This window comes from Geotrypetes seraphini, chromosome 15 (genome assembly GCF_902459505.1).
Source record: "Geotrypetes seraphini chromosome 15, aGeoSer1.1, whole genome shotgun sequence".
NCBI classification, from domain to species: domain Eukaryota; kingdom Metazoa; phylum Chordata; class Amphibia; order Gymnophiona; family Dermophiidae; genus Geotrypetes; species Geotrypetes seraphini.
This window is the reverse complement of record NC_047098.1, coordinates 27,416,127-27,437,092: the sequence shown is the minus strand read 5'-3', so window position 1 is coordinate 27,437,092 and position 20,966 is coordinate 27,416,127. Positions and strand designations below refer to the sequence as shown.

Below are 20,966 nucleotides of genomic sequence, written 5' to 3'. Positions count from 1 at the left end.
CAAATATAAAAGAAGATTCTCTATATGAAATTTTAAAAGGCAAACAAAGAACCATGAAATAACCCTTGCTGAGATTGGTAGCCAATGAAGTTCATACAACAAAGGAGAGAGCCTGTGGTCCTGAACGCTAGGGTTATGCATCTGAGCCCACAAGTTGCTTGCCAGAATGCTGTCAGTCATCTTTTGAACTCTGCTTCCTTCCCAAGGAGCTTCTCTTGCTCCTTCAGGTTTTATTTTCTGAAAGCAAGTTACTCAGAGGTGGCTCTGCTCTGCAGTTTTATTATTTTCAGGTATTTTTTTCTAAGTGCTCAGTCGGAAGCTCAGTGCCCAGATGTTTCCACTTGTTGGGAACTCTGCCTGGGAGAAGACGCAGACTCGTGCTATGGAAGTCTACTTTTAGCAGGATCAGCCCTTGGGAACACCTAGCTAGCCTCCGATGTGTCTCCTTTTCCCTTCTTGAAATCTTAACATCGTATTACAAGGTCTCAGTAGAGCTCTGTATGAGGGAAGCTTCCCTTTTTGATCTTACAGTCAAGATAGTATTTCTGGTGGCAATTATGTCGGTGAAATGAGTTTCAGAATTACAAGCTCTGCCCTTCAGGAAATTGTTTCTTAAGTTTAGGGAAGCAGGACTGTCCTTTTTCACGGTTTTGTCCTTCTTACTGAAAGTAGTCTTGGCTTTCCACATCAATCAGGAAGTCCATTTGCCTACTTTTCACCCTACAGGGTCAAGTCAAGTCAGTGCTTTTTCGGTACCTCGAAGTTACCAATCAGTTTCTCTTATCGGATCACCTTTTTGTTCTGACCAGTCATGCCAAGAAAGGGAAGCCGGCGTTTAAAGCCTCAATTTCCAGATGGATTAAAATGGTCATTTCCTCCGCGTATGTAGGCAGCAGTAAGCAGCCGCTGGTCACATTGAAAGCGTACTCCACTAGAGGAATCGCTACCTCATGGTCAAACACACAGGCAGTTTCACCTGAGGAAATCTATATAACAGCTACTTGTCTAACCCTTATACCTTTACCAGGTTCTATAGGGTGGACATAACAGCCAGGAACGATGTCACTTTTGGGTCCTTCGTTTTGAAGGCAGGCTCAGCGGGCCCACCCTAAACTCTGGGGACTGCTTTGGTACGTCCCTAGCGTTCAGGGCCACTAGACATAAGAACATAAGAGCTGCCATACTGGAACAAACCGAAGATCCATCAAGCCCAGTATCCTGTTTCCAACAGTGGCCAACCTAGATCACAAGTACTTGGCAAGATCCCAAATAGAAAAACAGATTTTAACCTGCGTATCCTAGGAGTAAGCACTGGATTTCCCCAAACCATCTTAATAATGGCTTATGGACTTCTCTTTTAGGAAATTATCCAAATCTTTTTTAAACCCTAAGCTAACCGCTTTCACTACATTTTTCAGCAACAAATTCCAGAGCTTAATTACTAGTTCAGTGAAGAAATGATTTTCTCCAGTTTGTTTTAAATCTACTACTTAATAGTTTTCATCGCTTGCCCCCTAGTCCTAGTATTTTTGAAAACAGTAAACAAGTGATTCATATCTACTCATTCCACTCCACTCAGTATTTTATAGACCTCTATCATATCTCCCCAGAGCTGTAGCTGTCTCTTCTTCAAGCTAAAGAGCCTTAGCCGTTTTAGCCTTTCTTCATAAGGAAGTCGTTCCATCCCTTTTATTGTTTGCATCAACCTCTGTACCTTTTCTAATTCCGTTATATCTTTTTTGAGATGCGTCAACCAGAGCTGAACACACATTTGAGCGATACAAAGGCTTGATAACATTGTCCTCTTTGTTTTCCATTCCTTTCCTAATAATTCCTAATATTCTATTTGCTTTCTTAGCCGCCGCCACACACTGAGCTGAGGGTTTCAATGTATCCTCAACAATGACACCTAGATCCTTTTCCTGGGCGGTGACTCCTAATGTGGAACCCTGCATCACATCACGCAACTATAGTTCAGGTTCCTCTTCTCACATGCTCACATTAAATGTCATCTGCCATTTTGATCCCATCTCCCAAGGTTCTCTTGCGATTGAACAACTTTGTCATCAGCAAATGTAAGTATCTCACTAGTTATTGCTATCTCAAGATCATTGATAAATATGTTAAAAAGCAGCGTTCCCAGCACAGACCCCTATTTACCCTTCTCCATTGAGAATATTGAACATTTAACTCTATTCTGTTTTCTATGTTTCGACCAGTTCTTAATCCTTAATAGAATGTTACCTCCTATCCCATGACTTTCTAATTTCTTTAAAAGTCTTTAATGAGAGAGGAAGTGACGTCACACCACAGAATGGCTGCCTGAATTGTAAGCTCCGTAGAGACTGAGTTATACGAGTGAAACAGCGTTCCTAAAAGAACGCATTATACCACTTTCTTCCGCTAGTGATGACGACTCGAAAGAAACTAAAGAAGTTTCATTTTTCTGCAGTTAATGAGGAAAAATTGATGGGGTAGAGTAGTGGACACCTGCTTGGGAAAAAAAAGATGGCACCAGCACCCTCCGAAGACCCGACTACAGATTCTGTAGGAGATGTGGAGCCCACAGGTACGACTTTGAAGTCCTGGTTTCATGAATTAAAGGAGGAGATGGTGAGAGTTCGAAAAGATGTTAAGGCGGTGATGGCGGAGTTTCATATGGAAGTGGCAGATCTTGGAGGCCATGTAGCAGCTATAGAGGGCCATGTGGCAGAGCTTACTCAGGAAATCGCGGATGTGTGCTCAGAGAAAGAACACGCGGCTTCCACAATTCAAGCATTACAAAATCAAGTGGAAGACCTCAAAAACAGATCTCATCGTGGTAATTTACGATTTAAGGGAATCCCTGAATCAGAAGTCTTTCATGAGATACAAGGGTCATTTCATAAATAATGCACACTATTTTTTTTTTTTTTTAATTTACTTGTTTGTTTTTTTCAAGTATTTCTTTACAATCCTTCAATATAATCTCCCTGCTTTGCAATGACTGAGTCCCAATGTCCAGGAAGCTTCATTATTCTATCCAAGACACTGTTTTTGTTCAGTTGCTGAATGGCTCGGGTAATGGCAGAAGAAAGCTCTTCCAGAGATGAAACATAGGTTGTTTCATCTTTAGAAAAAGGTCGAAGTCTGGTGGACTCGTGTCTGGACTGTAGGGAGCATGAGGGTAATACCTCCCAGCTGTGTTCACATAGTTTTTCAATGACAACATTCCCTAAGTGTTGGCAGAGCGTTGTTGTGAAGAATGAGTGGCCCAGCCAAGAGCAACTGAAGTTGGGTTTTGTGCATTTTTCACAAAAAATCACGATAATACACTACTGTGACACTTCTTCCAAATGGAACTGTCTGTGATGATGATGCTTTCATGATCATAAGCAAAAATCATCAATTGTTTAACTTTTGATTGAGCTCGTCAAACTTTTTTTGGTTGTGGGGAAGATGGAGCTCTCCGCTCGGACAGTGATTTTATCTCCGGCTCAAGGTCTCTGACCCATGTTTCATCAATAGCAACAATGTGATTCAAGAATGCCTGATCTTCAACGTCGAATCTTTGTTTCAGCACAATTGCATTGTCCAGGCGTCTCTGCTGCTATTCAGCAGTCAAGAAGTGGTGGACCCATCACGCAGAAATTTTTCTCTTTTTTAAATCATTTGTCAGAATTCAATATGCTAGGGTTATGTATTTGAACCGGCAAGTTGCTTGCAGAATGCTGTCAATCATCTTTTCTGTGTATGATCTTGTCCAAGAGCATCAGCCACAAGTTTCACACATCGTTCATCAGTTGTTGATTTTGGTCTTCCTGGTCTTGCATCATCGTCTATGCTCATACGACCACTCTGAAAATGAGTTGCCCACTGAGAAACTGTACTATAGTCCACTGTTAACTCAGCACAAACTTCACGTAACGCACTGTGGATTTCTGTCGGGTTTTTGCCACATAGAGTTTCAATCTTAATGTATGACCTCTGATTGTCAACACACAGTACCCGATTCACCTGCAGCCTTCCATTTCCCACACTTGTCAAGCCACACTATGCACACTACAGAGCTCCTAAGCACACATCCTGCTGCTTCAAGCACTGAAGTGAAAGTGAAACAAGGTTTACTGCAATTGCATCATCCACTTCCTAATGTTGCCAACCTGTGCATTATTTATGAAATGACCCTCGTACTTTGTCAAATGCCTTTGAAAATCTAGATATACAATACAGACAGGCTCACCTTTATCCACATGTTCATTCACCCCTTCAAAGTGGATTTGTGAGGCAAGATTTCCCTTGACTAAATTCATGTTGGCTTTGTCTCATTAATCTATGCTTATGTATATACTCTGCACTAGAAGGAAAGATAAAGTTCTTACCTCAATAATCTTCTTTCTTGTAGATTTGTCTGGTGGTCCTGAAACCTCTCCCTGCCCATGGGCTTCACCTGCTTTCTGTCTTAAGATCAGTCCGAATTTGGAAAATTCTCTGTCTTTCAGATGAACTGAGAGAATAAAAAATTAGAGGAAACACTTGAATGTAAAGTCTGGTTTAAGTCTCTGCTTGATAGCAGGACATGTGAGTAGCTCTGAGCTCTATATAAAATTAGTGCTGGTTGCATACAGTTTTTGTATCTGTTTTGTTCAGTTACTTGAATGTTATAATGTTAATGGATATGTTTGTTACAAAGCAGAACAGAATTGTAGTGTCGGGGATTTTTCTCCGTTTCCCTCCTTCCGGTTATGTCTGTCATTATAGTGCTATTTGATTGCTTTGGTACAAACTGAGGGGGCAGGGACAGCTCCCTGGGAAGTAGGTGGAGTTCAAAAGATGATTGACAGCATTCTGCAAGCAACTTGTCAGTTCAGATACATAACCCTAGCATTCAGGACCACTAGACATATCTACGAGTGAGAAGATTATCAAAGTAAAATCCTACTCTTTCATTTTACCAAAAACTACTAGTACCTTAACAGTTGTGTTCTGTAAAACTATAAAAGAGGCAGTAGCGAATGTGATATACCCAAAAAGAAAAAAATTACAATAATCAAGCCTAAATTAAATAAAGTCTAGCACTAACTTTTGTAGATTAATCATAGAAAGAAACGGATAAATCTGACATAAAAAATGTAATTGAACAAATACAGAAGATATCAAGTGTTTCACCTACATAAGAATCCAGTAGAAGGCAAGGTAGACATCTATTCAACCAATGGGCAAATTTTATTAATGAAAAAAGCTTTTATTCCTAGTTATAGGAATAAATGCTTTTTTCATTAATAAAATTTACCCATTGTTTGAATAGACAGACGTCTACCTTGCCTTCTATTGGATTGTTTGGTCTTTTAAGGCAGGGTATTCTTCTCTGCTCGTTTGTCACCTACATAAGAACATAAGGGTTTCCATAGTGGGACAGACCAAAGGTCCATCCAGCCCATTATCCTGTTTCCAACATTGGCTAACCCAGGTCACAAGTACCTGGCAAGATCCCAAATAATAAAACAGATTTTATGCTGCTTATCCTAGGAATAAGCGGTGGATTTTCTCAAGTCCATCTTAATGGCTTATGAACTTTTCTTTTAGGAAATTATCCAAACCTTTTTCAATGCTGCTGTGCTAACTGCTTTTACTACACTCTCTGGCAACTAATTCCAGAGTTTAATTACACGTTGAGTGAAGAAATGTTTTCTCCAGTTTGTTTGAAGCACATGAGTCCTGATGCCCCACCCTGTCAGTTTTCAGTATATCCTGCTTTTGGTCTCAGACAGGTAGGTCTCTATAGAGGCTTGTCTGGAGGCAGCCAAAACCTAAGATACTGCCTCAGTCCAGCAGAAAATAATAAATTTAAAGTAAACCAGCTCTTGGTAGAGGTTCAGAGCTCAACAAGTGTTGGTGCTGGTTGCACTCAGGTGACATTTTTCTGATTCACCTTGTTAATGCTATGTTGCATGAATTAATTATTTGTTTTTTTGTTGCAGAGCAGATCAAAAGTTCCCCTTGCCCCTCCTTGTTATTTCTCCTCCTTTAGGAGTTTTCCACTGCTTGGGTATGGGTTGAAGAGATGGGACACTGCCTAGTGACATAAGTAGGAGGAGCTAAAAAAGTAGATGATACTTCTGCATTTCCTTGCGGGCTTGGGAAAGGAACCCACTTGTCAGGACTCATGTGTTTTTATACTGGAAAGAAGATTGTCGAGGTAAGAACATAATCTTCTCTTAGTGACCATTCTGTTTCTCCTTCTTTAGGCATATGGGCGAGATTTAATGGAAGCTCAAGAATGGTGCAGGAAATATATGAAGTCTGGGAATGTAAAGGACTTGACTCAGGCCTGGGATCTCTATTATCATGTATTCCGGCGGATCTCAAAGCAGCTACCTCAGGTGCAAGAAACAGAAAGAACATTGTCAGGGTTGGATCTACCACATTGAAATCCGGGTGCCCTGAGTTTTTGCTGTTCAGGATTCAGTACTCAAGAGGTTACCCCCCAGAACATCTATGAATGTTGTGTGTGATCAGGAGAGTTATTGAATGAGAAACTCCAAGAACAAAGGGCCATTCCTTTTTGTCCATGCCAGGCTAGTGGGTAATGTTTCCCTGCCAGCAGATGGAGTCAGAGACAGAAAGCTCAGATCTGATGTCACTTCCTTTAAAGGTGTCATGTGCTGCAATCAGCTCCTCTATATTCCTCTGGATCCAGCAAATGGTGTAGAAACATGGCCTGGTGCAACAACTATAAATAGTCCTCTCTGGAACAGGCTGTAGGCGTAGATTCCCAACTAAGCATTTCTCAAAACTTGGGGATACTGTGGACAATACATTTTTGGGGCTGATTTCCCCCCCACCCTCCTTAGAAACAGGCTCAGTTAAGGTCTGAGTTCCCACACCAGTGGGTCTAGTACTGAGTGGTGCCTGTTGTTATTTTACCCTTGGTGAGTCCAATAGCAGGAGCTTCTCATAGCACAGCCTCTTCCCAGACTGTTGTGATAGGATCAGCAATCATATTACTGCTTCTTGTCACCAAATATACATAACTGAAGCATGCCAAGTATTTTATTTCTCACTTTCCTTCTAATAGACAAATGGAAAAGTTTGTGAAAGCTACTAAAATGGTCAGTGGTCGTCGTCATAAAGTATATAAGGACAGGCTTAAAGATTTCAATATGTATACTTTGGAGGAAAGATAGGAGAGGGGGAGATAATGTAGAGATGTTTACCTACGTGGCATAAATGCACATGAGGCGCGTCTCAGTTGAAAGGAAGTTCTGGAATGAAGGGGAACAGGATGAAGGTGATAGCGGATAGACTAAGAAGTAACCTCAGAAAATATTTTTTCAAAGAAAAGGTGGTGAAGGTTAAGGAAATGAAAAATATATCTGAATTCAAGGGGGCCTGGAATAGGGACGTTAGATATCTAAGGAAGAGGAAGTAGATGGCATGGATAGGCACACTAGATAGACCATATGGTCTTTATCTGCCTTAATTTTTCTGTTTCTATCTACCCTCAGACATGGCAGAGCCTATGCAGCTCCAGGTCTCTACTAAGTTAATATTTCAGCACATACCACACATTAATATTGAAGCACCTCTCTCATATCAAATCTGCAATACAAACATGTTTTCCACTCCATGCTCCCCTTTCTAGGTGTAAAAACTTGCAATCACCTTACTGAAATGACCAGGACGGAACCTAACCATACCAAATTCCGGAAGAAATTGGAAACTCGTCTATTTGACACCTAATCACTTGTATCCTCTTCTCCTCCTGTATCTTCCTGCCCTCCATTGTCCTCCCTACCCTCTTCTAACCCCTTTCTCTGTAATGTCGCCAAGAGTTTGTAAAGGTATGTGCAACGCACAATTGGAAGAAATAAATAAATATCCCTCCATCCCAGTTAGCAGAGCAATGATGGAATTAGCCTGCAGAACAGCTCTCTGTCCCTCTACATAATAAAGCTTTCCAAAGTGCCTTTAAGACCAGGTTAAGCTTATGATGCATGAAAAACAGCTATAGCCAGAGAATAATTTTAAAAAAGAAAAATTGTGTGGGCCCACTTTGACATCATCTTCAAATCGGCGTCCTTGCATGAAAGAAATGACAGATTGGCCTTGGCAATGCTTGAAATGCTAGAGCATTTCACTGACAGGGATGAAGAAGAAGAGATAGTTGGTTCAGCAGACAGAGGAAGCTTGTCTTCTCAGAAGGGAACAATGCCTCAGTGGGGAGGTTATTTGGGGGAGAGAGAAACCGGTGACCCTAGTGGGGAGGTTATTTGGGAGAGAAACCGGTGACCCTTATTTTCAAAGGCATGATGTCCAAGTAGCTCTTGGTCGGGCCATAAGAAACAGTTTGAGAGACTGCTATCTTGCTATGATTTTGGGTTCCCTGTGTTATATGCATTTTAAGTGTTGTTTGAAAACTTATCTATTTGGCAGGTTTCATCAAGTTTGTTAGTTTACTATTGTGTGCTGCAGTTTGATTGAATTGTACTTCCTGCTTCTTTTTGGTTGGTAACCGGGTTGAACTGCAAGGCTTATGTGGTATATAAATAAATTATGATGTTTTGTTATGTTATATAGGGGGAGCCTGCATTCATGGGTGGTTGTAGCTCCCTTCCTCTAACTCCCAAATGCGTCCTGCTACATCTGATAGCTGGAGATAAGATCTCCTCAGGTTGAGACACCTGATTGTAGCCTAAGGTAGTTCAAACTGAGGGTGAAGAGAATAGGGAAGTTGTCCTTATTTTATAAAACCACAAGTGGAGGAATGCACTGGGGAATGCACGGAAGGACTCTCCGTGTTAGAAAGATTTGAATGTCTATTCATTCTTTTCTCTATAGTCTCTTCTTTACTAGGCAGCTGTGTATGATGGGTTCCATGACTTAAGTCCTCGTGTTGGGTTCAACGTCCCCTAAATAGGACCATGATAATCTTCCTGCCAGAAACAGTATGCAGAGAAAGGGAGAATCTTGAAATCCCTATGCAAGACCTAATGGGTTCTGGGCGAATTAATAGTGGTGAGTTTTACATGATGGGAAGTAAATAATACTAGTAGCTCCTTTGTTTGAATCCTGGTCCAGACTAATTCAAGATAGGACCACAGTGTTTATGGCCATTGTTCTTGGGATCTCTCGCCAGAGTGGCAGACAAGACAATCTCAACTTTGGTGTAGGATAATGAAGAGTTGAAGGCCTTACCAACCTCCTATAGGGAGAGTGAAATCGGTTCTGAGCTCCCCCACCCACCCCTCTGCTGGCAGGAGACATAACACAATGGTCTGGCAGGACTCAAGGAAAGGAAATTTACAAGTAAGTCCAAATTTTGCTTTTGAAGTTAGAAGGATAGAGGGAAACAAAGAATGCACAAAAATATATTTTATTGAGAGAATAATGGAACAAACGTCAGTGAAGGTGATAAGAACCAGAACAGAGACCAGTGTGAAACCTCCTCTGGCCATACACAGAGGAACCTTAGTAGTAGGGCTGAGCAACAGCACTGTAAATAAGTATTGATGAGTGGACTAGTGTTTTGCGCAGTCCAGTCTGCCAGCAGCGCTTGGTCTTCTCAGACCATGCTGCATTAGATGTGATATTTACCTGCCAAAATAGCACTTTCAGTTTGATTACTGAGTCAGTTATATTGAGATCTTAGTCTTTTTCTCAGTAGCTTTAGTAATTCATTGTTTTAATTATTTAAATAATTTTTGTTTAGATAATTGTTGGTATTTTTTGCTCACAGCTCACATCCCTAGAGTTGCAGTATGTGTCGCCCAAACTTCTTATGTGCCGGGACCTAGAATTAGCTGTGCCAGGAACATATGACCCTAATCAACCAATCATACGCATCCAGTCCATAGCACCTTCTTTACAAGTCATCACTTCAAAACAAAGACCCAGGAAACTGACACTTATGGGTAAGAAGGCTTTGCCTTTTATATTTTGGATGTTGTTTGCCTTATAGAGAAAAAATAAATTTCTATTATGTTCATTAATGATTTGTACTGTAATGTTGACACTCAGCAAGTGCTCTAGAACAAACAGTATAAACAGGAAGTTACATGACTTCTTTTCTAGGTATAACTTGTTTTTGAGTAGTTTCCTAGACTGAAGTTATTCCATTTTGAGGAACCGACTATAGAGGCTGGACTTCTGCATACTTCGCACCTGCTGTTTTTACTGGGAAGGACAGAAAATTGCTTGTGTACCTTTTAAAGATGCCAAATACACAGTGTGTTTTATTCCTCTAAACTAAACTACTCAATGAAATGCCCTTTAATTAGTATGACTGAAAGTCTGCTTTTGTAAACCAGAGCACACTTTTTAGCTGCTCTAAAAGTCCTGGTTAGAAGTGAAAACAAGGAGGAACAGTTTCAGACAGTTGGCTATTGTCATTTATTTCCTGTAACTATCAAAATACTCCTGCTTAATTAATCCATTCCTCCCACCCCATTAATTTATCTCTCATTTACTCTCCCCTCCACCCTTTTAGATTGTTTGATGTTCATCTTGAGTGTTGTTCCATCCTTCCCCGTATTCCTTCTGATAATGTTCACTTTACTATGCTGCACTCAGCTCAGTATTTCTCATAGATCACCTCAACCTTTATGTCCTCCAGTGTCCCCATATGCAGCACAATTAGCTTACTCAACTTATATAATGTACCTATCATGGCCTTAGCAAGTTATTTGCACGTGGTGCAGCCGCCTGCTGGCGGATGGACTTAATCTACGCATCTGGATTCATCTGCTGCTGATGACACAGAAGGGAATCTGCTAAAATTGTGCAGCATCCATTCCTTGGCAATGCAGTGGAATAGGCAGGAGCACTAGGAGCATATCATACAGGGTGCATTTCCAGCTCAGAACACTCCTGGTACCTAGTCTATTACAAAAACCTTTTGTATCGGACAGTGTGACCATTTTCCATCTGGCTGAAATTCCATCTTTTCTGTAGTCGCACCCTCGCTCTGGAATTCAATGCCTCTCTATCTCCGCAATGAAAACTCCCTAAATAAATTTAAAATGAATCTTAAAACATTTCTTTTTAGAGATGCCTATCAATAAGCAGGGAAAACAAAAATTTTCTTTTATCCCAGGACAAGCAGGCAGCATATTCTTAACACATGGGTGACGTCACCGACGGAGCCCTCGGTACGGACCTTTTTAACTAGAAGTTTCTAGTTGGCCGCACCGCGCGTGCGCGAGTGCCTTCCCGCCCGACGGAGGAGTGCGTGGTCCCCAGTTTCTTCGTTTCCGCGGAGCGAAGAAGACGCGTGTGTTTTTTCAACGGCCGTTTGAAACCACTTTTTTGCCTTCCCGCTCGCGCTTTTTTCCTTAATTTTTCTTATTTTGCCTTCGGGTATCTTTTTCTTTTGCTTTGTAAAAAAAAAAAAAAAAAAAAAAACTTGCTTTTTTTCGACTTTTTTCGATTTTGCCCCGGCGGGGCCTGTTGCCATTATACAGGCCTCGGGGTTCGATTTTGCGGAGGCCATTTTCCCCTTCATGCCCCCGCAGGTCGGTTTTAAAAAGTGCCAGCGGTGTGCACGCCCGATCTCCATCACTGACCCACACAATTGGTGTTTACAGTGTCTGGGTCCGGAGCATCGGGCGGACTCCTGCACCCGCTGTGCCACTCTTCAAAAGAGAACTCTTAAAAACCGAAGAATTCAACAAACTCTTCTCTTCGGCTCCGGGTCGGTGATGGACTCCTCGACATCGACAGCGTTACCACAGAAATCGGCACCGTCTACTTCGACACCGCCCGACCCCACATCGGCGTCTCTGGCGCCAGGTAAGCCGGCTAAGAAGCCTTCCTCTTCCCTCGAGCGCCCTCCAACTACGGTGGCGACGCTGACCTTACCGGCATCGCACCGATCCCGCAAGCGCTCCACCCCGATCTCGGTGAGTGCCTCGTCATCGGCCTCCTCATCGCCGGGGCGTGGAGCGGCATCTAAGGAACCGAAGAAAAAGAAAGCGGTTCCGATGCCACCCCTCGATGACCGTATCTCGGCCATCTTAAAAGTTCAGCTCCAGGAACAGTTACAGCAACAACTCGAGCACCTGTTGCCCACTATCCTGGCACCGCTCCTTCCGGTACCAGACCGGCCCGAGCCCCGTACCGAACCACCAGTATCCACTCCTTCGGTACCTATCAACACCTCCATGCCGGTTCTTTCGGCTGAGCAGCTTCACACCCATCCAGTGGTTCACTCCCATACCACATCGGATCCTCCTCGGCACCAGGCAGTGCGTCATTCTTCCCGGGACCGGGATCGACGCCGGTCTTCCTCTCCTGGTACCGTCTCGGTGCGCTCTGGGAAATCTTTATCCAAGACCCGCCATACCGCACCTTCCACCCCAGTGTCTCGACATGCACCAGAAGTCCGAGACCCTGACTTATGGGAGGAATCCCCTCTCGGTACCGAGGAGGATCCCTCCTCATCGGATGAGGACCCGTCGGCACCCGATGCCACCTCCAAACCGGAGCAGTCCTCATTTTCGAAATTCCTCAGGGAGATGTCTGCAGCCTTGTCCCTTCCTCTGGAATCAGACTCTAAAAAATCTCAAGCCTTCCTGGAGGCTTTAGATTTTGAACAACCTCCTAAGGAGTTCCTCAAGCTCCCCGTACATGACATCCTACGGGAGACTTTTTACAAAAATTGGGAGAACCCCCTTACGGTACCGGGGGCCCCCCGTAAACTGGACAATCTCTATCGAGTAATACCTATTCCAGGATTCGACAAGTCTCAATTGCCCCATGAGTCCCTTCTTGTCGAATCCACCTTGAAAAAGACTCAGGGCTCCAGTGTCTATGCCTCTACCCCTCCTGGCAGAGAGGGTAAGACCATGGACAAGTTTGGCAAGAGGCTCTACCAGAATGCCATGCTGGCCAACAGGGCAAATAATTATTCATTCCATTTTTCATTTTACATGAAACATTTGGTTCAGCAGCTGTCCGCCCTTCATAAATACCTTCCAGAGCGCAAGGTTCCACTGTTCCAACAGCACATCTCTGGCCTTCTTCAATTGCGCAAATTTATGGTCCGCTCGATATACGACTCATTCGAGCTCACCTCTCGTGCCTCTGCCATGGCTGTAGCCATGCGCCGCCTGGCCTGGCTGAGAGTCTCCGACCTGGACATCAACCACCAGGATCGTCTAGCCAACGCCCCCTGTCTCGGGGATGAACTTTTTGGAGAGTCACTGGATTCCACCACCCAGAAACTCTCCGCCCATGAAACCAGGTGGGACACCCTGATAAAACCTAAGAAGAAGGCTCCGCCTGCCCGTCCTTATCGACCTCAGTCGTCTTACCAACGCAGGTTCTCAGCCAGGCCACTCAATCCGCCTCCTCAACAACCTCGGCGGCCCCGTCAACAACAGCACCATACCCAGGCTCGTTCTCAGGCCACTCAACCCTCCAAGCCTCTCCAGCCTGCTAAGCAATCCCAGCCCTTTTGACTCTTCTCTCCAGGGCATAGCCAGTCATCCACCTTCGCTACCTCTTCCACAACCAATCGGAGGTCGTCTCACCATATTCTCCAGCCGTTGGGAGGTCATCACATCGGACCAGTGGGTCCTCAACATCATCCGCCACGGCTATTCTCTCAACTTCCAGACTCTTCCATCAGACAACCCTCCCGTAGAGTCTGCTTCACACTCATCTCAAACCCCCCTCCTCCTGAGGGAGGTTCAATCCCTCCTCCTTCTCAATGCCATCGAAGAAGTACCTCCAGATCAAAGGGGCCAGGGATTCTACTCCCGCTACTTCCTGGTACCCAAAAAGACGGGAGACCTCCGTCCCATTCTCGATCTCAGGGACCTCAACAAGTGTCTGGTCAAGGAGAAGTTCAGAATGCTCTCCCTTGCCACGCTCTACCCTCTTCTTTCTCAACACGACTGGCTATGTTCCCTGGACCTCAAAGAGGCCTACACTCACATCTCCATCAATCAGAATTCTCGCCGCTACCTGCGGTTCCAGGTGCTGCACCACCACTATCAGTACAAGGTGCTACCGTTCGGCCTCGCTTCCTCACCCAGGGTCTTCACCAAGTGCCTCATTGTGGTAGCGGCCTTCCTCAGGTCTCACAACTTCCAGGTGTTCCCCTACTTGGACGATTGGTTGGTGAAAGCACCTACGTCTCAACTTGTGCTACAGGCTACTCATCACACCATCTCTCTCCTCCACCTCCTGGGGTTCGAGATCAATTACCCCAAGTCGCATCTGCTTCCCACCCAGCGACTTCAATTCATTGGAGCCATTCTGGACACCACATTAATGAGGGCTTTTCTCCCCTCCGATCGTCATTCCTGCCCGACAGATGATGGTCCTCCTGGGTCACATGGCCTCGACGGTGCATGTCCTTCCTCTGGCACGTCTCCACCTTCGCACACCTCAGTGGACTCTCGCCAACCAGTGGTCACAGACTACGGATCTTCTTTCTCATCCCATCTCTGTGACATCATCTCTTCAGCAATCTCTCCAATGGTGGTTAAACTCCTCCAATCTTTCCAGGGGTCTTCTTTTTCATCTACCCCCTCACTCTATGACCATCACCACGGACGCCTCCCCCTATGCGTGGGGAGCTCACCTGGGAGATCTACGCACCCAGGGACTTTGGACCCCACAGGAGCGTCGTCATCACATAAATTTCCTGGAACTCAGGGCCATGTTCTACGCCCTCAAGGCTTTCCAGCATCTTCTCTGCCCTCAGGTTCTCCTCCTGTGCACAGACAATCAGGTCGCCATGTACTACATCAACAAGCAGGGCGGCACCGGATCTCGCCCCCTTTGTCTGGAGGCTCTGCGCATCTGGACCTGGGCCACGGACCGCAATCTCTTTCTCAGGGCGGTCTATATCCAGGGCGAACAGAACTCCCTGGCCGACAATCTCAGCCGCATTCTTCAACCTCACGAGTGGACGTTGGACCCTCCGACTCTGCTCTCCATCTTTGCTCGATGGGGCACTCCGCAGGTGGACCTCTTTGCAGCACCTCACAATCATCAACTGCCCCTCTTCTGCTCCAGACTCTTCTCTCCTCACCGTCTGGCCCCGGATGCATTCCTGCTCGATTGGAGGGATCGGTTCCTGTATGCATTCCCTCCTCTTCCTCTGATGTTGCGGACCTTGTCCAAACTCCGCAAGGACAACGCCACCATGATTCTCATCGCTCCTCGGTGGCCTCGCCAACACTGGTTCTCCCTCCTGCTCCAACTCAGCTCCAGGGAGCCCATCCCTCTTCCTGTGTTTCCTACTCTACTTACGCAGCGGCATCAGTCTCTACTGCATCCCAATCTGTCTTCGCTCCACCTGACAGCTTGGTTTCTCTCGGGCTGACCTCTCCAGAGAATCTATCTCAACCGGTCCGCCTCATATTGAACGCCTCCAGGAAACCGGCCACCCTCCAATGTTACCATCAGAAGTGGACCAGATTCTCCTCGTGGTGTCTCCGGCATCATCAGGAACCCACCTCCTTAGCGGTGGAAACTGTATTGGAATATTTACTCTCGCTGTCCAATGCTGGCCTCAAAACTACCTCTATCAGAGTCCACCTCAGTGCCATCACTGCGTTTCATGAGCCTATTTTCGGAAAACCCCTCACGGCTCATCCTCTGGTTTCCAGATTCATGAGAGGGCTCTTCAATATCAAACCGCCTCTCAAGCCTCCTCCTGTCGTCTGGGACCTGAATGTGGTTCTCTCAGCACTCATGAAACCTCCATTTGAGCCTCTTGCCACAACTTCGCTCAGGCTCCTTACCTGGAAGGTGCTCTTCCTAATTGCCATCACCTCTGCCAGGAGGGTCAGTGAACTGCATGCACTGGTTGCCGACCCACCGTTCACTGTTTTTCACCATGACAAGGTTGTTCTGCGTACCCACCCTAAATTCCTTCCCAAGGTGGTCTCGGCTTTTCACCTTAACCAGTCCATTGTGCTGCCCGTCTTCTTCCCGAAGCCGCACTCGCAACCTGGGGAACAGGCGTTGCACACGCTGGACTGTAAGCGTGCCCTTGCTTACTACCTTGATCGTACCAGAGCTCACCGTACATCCCCTCAGCTATTTTTGTCTTTCGATCCCAACCGTTTGGGTCGTCCTGTCTCCAAACGGACACTTTCAAATTGGCTTGCTGCCTGTATTGCATTCTGCTATGCTCGGGCCGGTCTCTCACTGGAAGGTGCTGTCACGGCCCACAGAGTCCGAGCTATGGCTGCTTCTGTTGCTTTCCTCCGTTCCACGCCCATCGAGGAAATCTGCAAGGCTGCCACTTGGTCCTCAGTTCACACGTTCACTACTCACTACTGTCTGGATGCCTTTTCCAGACGGGATGGTCACTTCGGCCAATCGGTGTTACAGAATTTATTTTCATGATGGCCAACTATCCCCCCTCCCTCTTTGTTAGCTTGGAGGTCACCCATGTGTTAAGAATATGCTGCCTGCTTGTCCTGGGATAAAGCACAGTTACTTACCGTAACAGGTGTTATCCAGGGACAGCAGGCAGATATTCTTACGTCCCACCCACCTCCCCGGGTTGGCTTCTTAGCTGGCTTATCCTAACTGGGGACCACGCACTCCTCCGTCGGGCGGGAAGGCACTCGCGCACGCGCGGTGCGGCCAACTAGAAACTTCTAGTTAAAAAGGTCCGTACCGAGGGCTCCGTCGGTGACGTCACCCATGTGTTAAGAATATCTGCCTGCTGTCCCTGGATAACACCTGTTACGGTAAGTAACTGTGCTTTTTAAGAAATGCCATCCCTATTTTCCTCTCGTTATTCCCTACCCTTGTATCCTTCCTTTTATTTTTATTTATATATTGTAGTTAAAACTTCCCTATCCTCCAGTACCTCTCGTCTCTAATAAGTCTTAATATGTCATAGTATTAGTTTTACCCTTCTTATTTTATTTTAATTAAATTTTAAAATTAGCAGATGCAATTAATTTTTAATATTGTAAACTGTCCAGATACATGTGATGGTCGGTATATCATAATAAACAGTATTTCAAAAGTTTCTTCATTCATTTTTTTTTTACTTTTAAGGTCTTCAGAAGTGCCAGTATTAGCCAAGTGTTTTCAATGGCTAAGATACTGTTTAGGCACTGGCCTCCTCATTAGACCCATTATTAAAGTGCTCTTAGTGATTTATAATATCTTAAATGTGAAAAACTTTAAACTTATCTTTCATTGTTAGTTTTAACTTTGTCACTGATATCGGGAAGGGACCTGTCATTCCGACATGTTTCGCCCGAAGGCTGTATCAAGAAAAAGTCCCCTACAATGAAAAAGTATATAATTTACTATGAATTCAATTCAGAAATCATTCATACACTTATATTGATTTCCTAGTCATTTAACCAAAATATTTATTTGTCAAATAATTACCCCTTCTGTTTTAACTCCAGACCATCCCAATCAATGATAGCTTTTTGACAAAGATGGCTTCGGCATTTTTTTATCCACTATTTAAACCTACCATTCTATGACGTCAGAGGCATTGGTGGCGAATCAGGAATCAGACAAGAGACGGCCATTCTATTTCCTGGTTTAAACCCCATGGGTCCACCGTATTTAACCTAAAAATCCAGTTTTGTTCACAAAAATTTAATTTTCGTTGATAGTCACCACCCTTCTTTTATCTTGTATTCCATGTTTATTTGCTTGCCAATGTTGTACAAGAGGCGCTTCAGTCATATTTATAATACGAGATTTGTGTTCATTCAGCCTAACATGAACTGGTCGTTTTGTTCTTCCTATATATATCAGTCTGCAGGGACATATAATACTATATATCACATTATAAGATTTGCAGGATGTCCTAGTTTTTGAACAGATTATAATATCTCGACCCAGAGTCTGCCATTCATTTCCTTCTATTGTGGTATCACACCACTGGCAGTTACCACATTTGATATGGATTTTTTCTATGTCCTGCTCTTTGTCGTTCCACATCACCATCATATCTATATCTTGCTAGTTGTTCACACAAGTTATTGCCTCTGGTATATGCTATGATTGAAAATTCTACAAACAAGTCGGGAATAATCTGTAATATATGCCAGTGTTTCTATCATAGAATTGTATCACACATACTAGTCTATCTTCATCTCGAGGGGATTGTTCTGCTTGGGGCTTTGCTCTTTGAGCTAATAATAAGTCTCGATTTGCATATTTTGACCTCAAAAAAGCTTTTCGAATAGATTTTCTAGGGTACCCCCTCTGACGAATGTGCATCTCCAAAAGTCTTGATTGATTCAAAAATTCATTCTCAATCTCAAAAACTGTCCCACTGGTAAGTTAAATTTTAGCCTATAGGGATGATGGCTGTGAAATTGAAGCAATGTATTTCTTTCAACAGGTTTTCGATATAAAGTTGTTTTTAATAATAATAATAATTTTATTTTTATATACCGCCAAAGCCATACTAGTTCGAGGTGGTTTACAATAAGAAGAGCTGGACAGTCAGCGAAAAAATAACAATGAAGACTTTGAATACATGATTATTTGTAGGGAGGGAGAGAGACAGAATAAAAAAGTTACAATGTAGGAACATCAAGTACATATAAGTTGAATACAGTGGTGAGGCTTTAAGAGTTCTTGGTTCTCGAATGATGGTGAGGTCCAAAAAATGTAATGTGTGGTCATTATATGTGAGTGTAAACTTTATTTGAGGATCCAAAGTGTTTAACTCCTGCACAAAAACCTTCAGGGATTCTTCAGTATCTTTCCATAAAAAAAAGATATCATCTAGAAAGCGTTTACAAACCAGCACTTTCTTAAAATTTTCCAACACACATATCAAAGTCTCCTCCATTCTTGCCAGATAGCACTGAGGGGGACAGAGTTGCTCCCATAGCCACTCCCTGTGTGTGTATATAGTATGTTCCTGTGAACCAAAAATAATTCGATCGAATCACCATTTCTCCCAAGTTAACCAAAAATTCCACCTTAATTCGTGATTCTCTTTCTCTGTTGTCAAGATGGTATTTTATAATATCCAAGGCCGCCTGTTGAGGTATCATAGTGTACAGAGAAGTTACATCTAAACTAGCCAATATGATGGGCTCATCCGATATCTCTAGTTCTTGTAAGATGATGATAAAATGGGAGGAGTCTTTGATAAAAGAAGAGATCTTAGATATTAGTGGTTGGAGAAAATGATCTAAAAACTGAGAGAGTTTCCAAGACTGATCATTTAGTGGAAACAATAGGTCTTTATGGAGGTTCTCTAAAATTTTTATATACCTTAGGTACAAAATAAATCTTCGGGGTATTTGGATATTTTTCTACTGGAAAAGCCACTTCTTTTTTAGTAAGCATACCACATTTCAAAGCTGGTTCAACTAATAATTTCCGTCTGGAATTGGAGTTTCGGATCTCTCTCTAATCTTTGGTAAGCTTGCTGATCTGATAGCTGTCTAAAGGCTTCTCTATTATATCGCTTCCTTGACTGTAGAACTATAGCGCCACTTTTGTCAGCTTTTAAGACTAAGGTATCTTTCCACTCAATAAGCTCCTTCAATGCCTCTCGTCGTTCCTTAGTCAAATTGCTTGGAGTGTATCTGGTGGAAACATCCTGTTCATCCTTCTTAAGATCCCTAACACCAATTCTTGAAAGGTAATAATAACAGGGTGGATCATTCCCGGTGGTAACCAATTGCTTATAGGTTTTTTATGGAAATGTCCACATAAGGAGGATTGTTTATGAAATACACTTTCAATTGTAATTTGTGAATGAATTTAAAAAATGCTGCTCTGATCCGAAAAGGATCATAAGATGACGTTGGGATAAAACTTAATCCAAGTTGTAAAATATCTCGCTGAGCAGTGGTCAATCTTCGTGTAGTTAAATTTGATTGCTGATTCAGTGACATCAGTGACAGAGTTAAAACTAACAATGAAAGATAAGTTTAAAGTTTTTCACTTTTAAGATATTTAAGATATTATTATAAATCACTAAGAGCACTTTAATAACGGGTCTAATGAGGAGGCCCGTGCCTAAACAGTATCTTAGCCATTGAAAACACTTGGCTAATACTGGCACTTCTGAAAACCTTAAAAGTAAAAAACTGAATGAAGAAACTTTTGAAATACTGTTTATTATGAGATGTGCCTTCTTGCCATTGAGCACACGTCTACATGTGTAGCCACTGAAGTAATTTTATAAAACTTTTGTATGCATGAATAATCCTTTGTAAAATTTCCCCCACAAAATACACATTGACACTAATCTTAGAGCATGCTACGAAAGCTGGTTTGAAGTGCCTTTATAAAATAAGCTTAAAATAGTTCTTTTTTGGACACCTCACATAGATGTCCTGTTATAAAATTAGACCCCTAAAACCTGCAAGCTTTTCTGTTAACAGGAAGCAATGGGCATGAGTTCATGTTCCTGCTGAAAGGCCATGAAGACCTGCGTCAGGATGAAAGGGTGATGCAGCTCTTTGGACTGGTCAACACTCTGTTGGCCAATGACCCAGCATCTCTTCGAAAGAACCTTAGGTAATATATATTTATGTAACACTAAGTAAACCTTAGGCATTATATATTTATGTAACACTAAGTAAATTGAACTGGATTTTTTTTTTTTTGGGGGGTGAGCCCATTTCTTACACAGTTTATAAAGAAAATAACTTCAATATGAGTCATTTTATAAAGCATTTTCCATATGTAAAGCATGTTTTACTTGCAGAAATTGGTTCATCTCATAAAACTGCATAGGTGTTGTGGCAGGGAAAAGCTGCCAAGCTCTGGTATCTATAGATTGGCAGCAAAGGCCAGCCTTGCCACTCTTCAGAAAACTATCAGAAGAGACCATGAGCATAGGCAGGAAATTCCAGGGGACAGGGATAGTCCTAGAACTGATTTATTTGCCCTTAAACAAGCACCCTGATGAGCAGCAAGCAGGGACAGGTTTTACACCCACCCCAGAGTTCACTGCGTGCAGAGGGGGGTGGGGTAAACCTCAAGCAACACAGAGCAGAGAAACTCATTAG

General features: G+C 43.4%; 1 protein-coding gene across 7 annotated transcripts in view; it reads left to right on the top strand.

Annotated features, from left to right (window-relative positions):
* The window catches only part of MTOR (mechanistic target of rapamycin kinase), a 203,531-nt gene that overhangs the window by 154,730 nt on the left and 27,835 nt on the right, over positions 1 to 20,966 (top strand). For 6 of the 7 annotated variants that reach the window (XR_004537146.1, XM_033922775.1, XM_033922776.1 and 3 more), the window contains 3 exons: positions 6,228 to 6,362; positions 9,719 to 9,893; positions 20,337 to 20,472. Coding sequence is in view for 6 of the 7 variants with exons in the window: in XM_033922775.1 (XP_033778666.1) it covers positions 6,228 to 6,362; positions 9,719 to 9,893; positions 20,337 to 20,472 (446 nt within the window). In the remaining variant the exon portion in view is untranslated. Of the gene's footprint in view, positions 1 to 4,384; positions 4,517 to 6,227; positions 6,363 to 9,718; positions 9,894 to 20,336; positions 20,473 to 20,966 lie in introns of those variants that run through there. The other variant, XM_033922779.1, reaches the window with a different exon arrangement.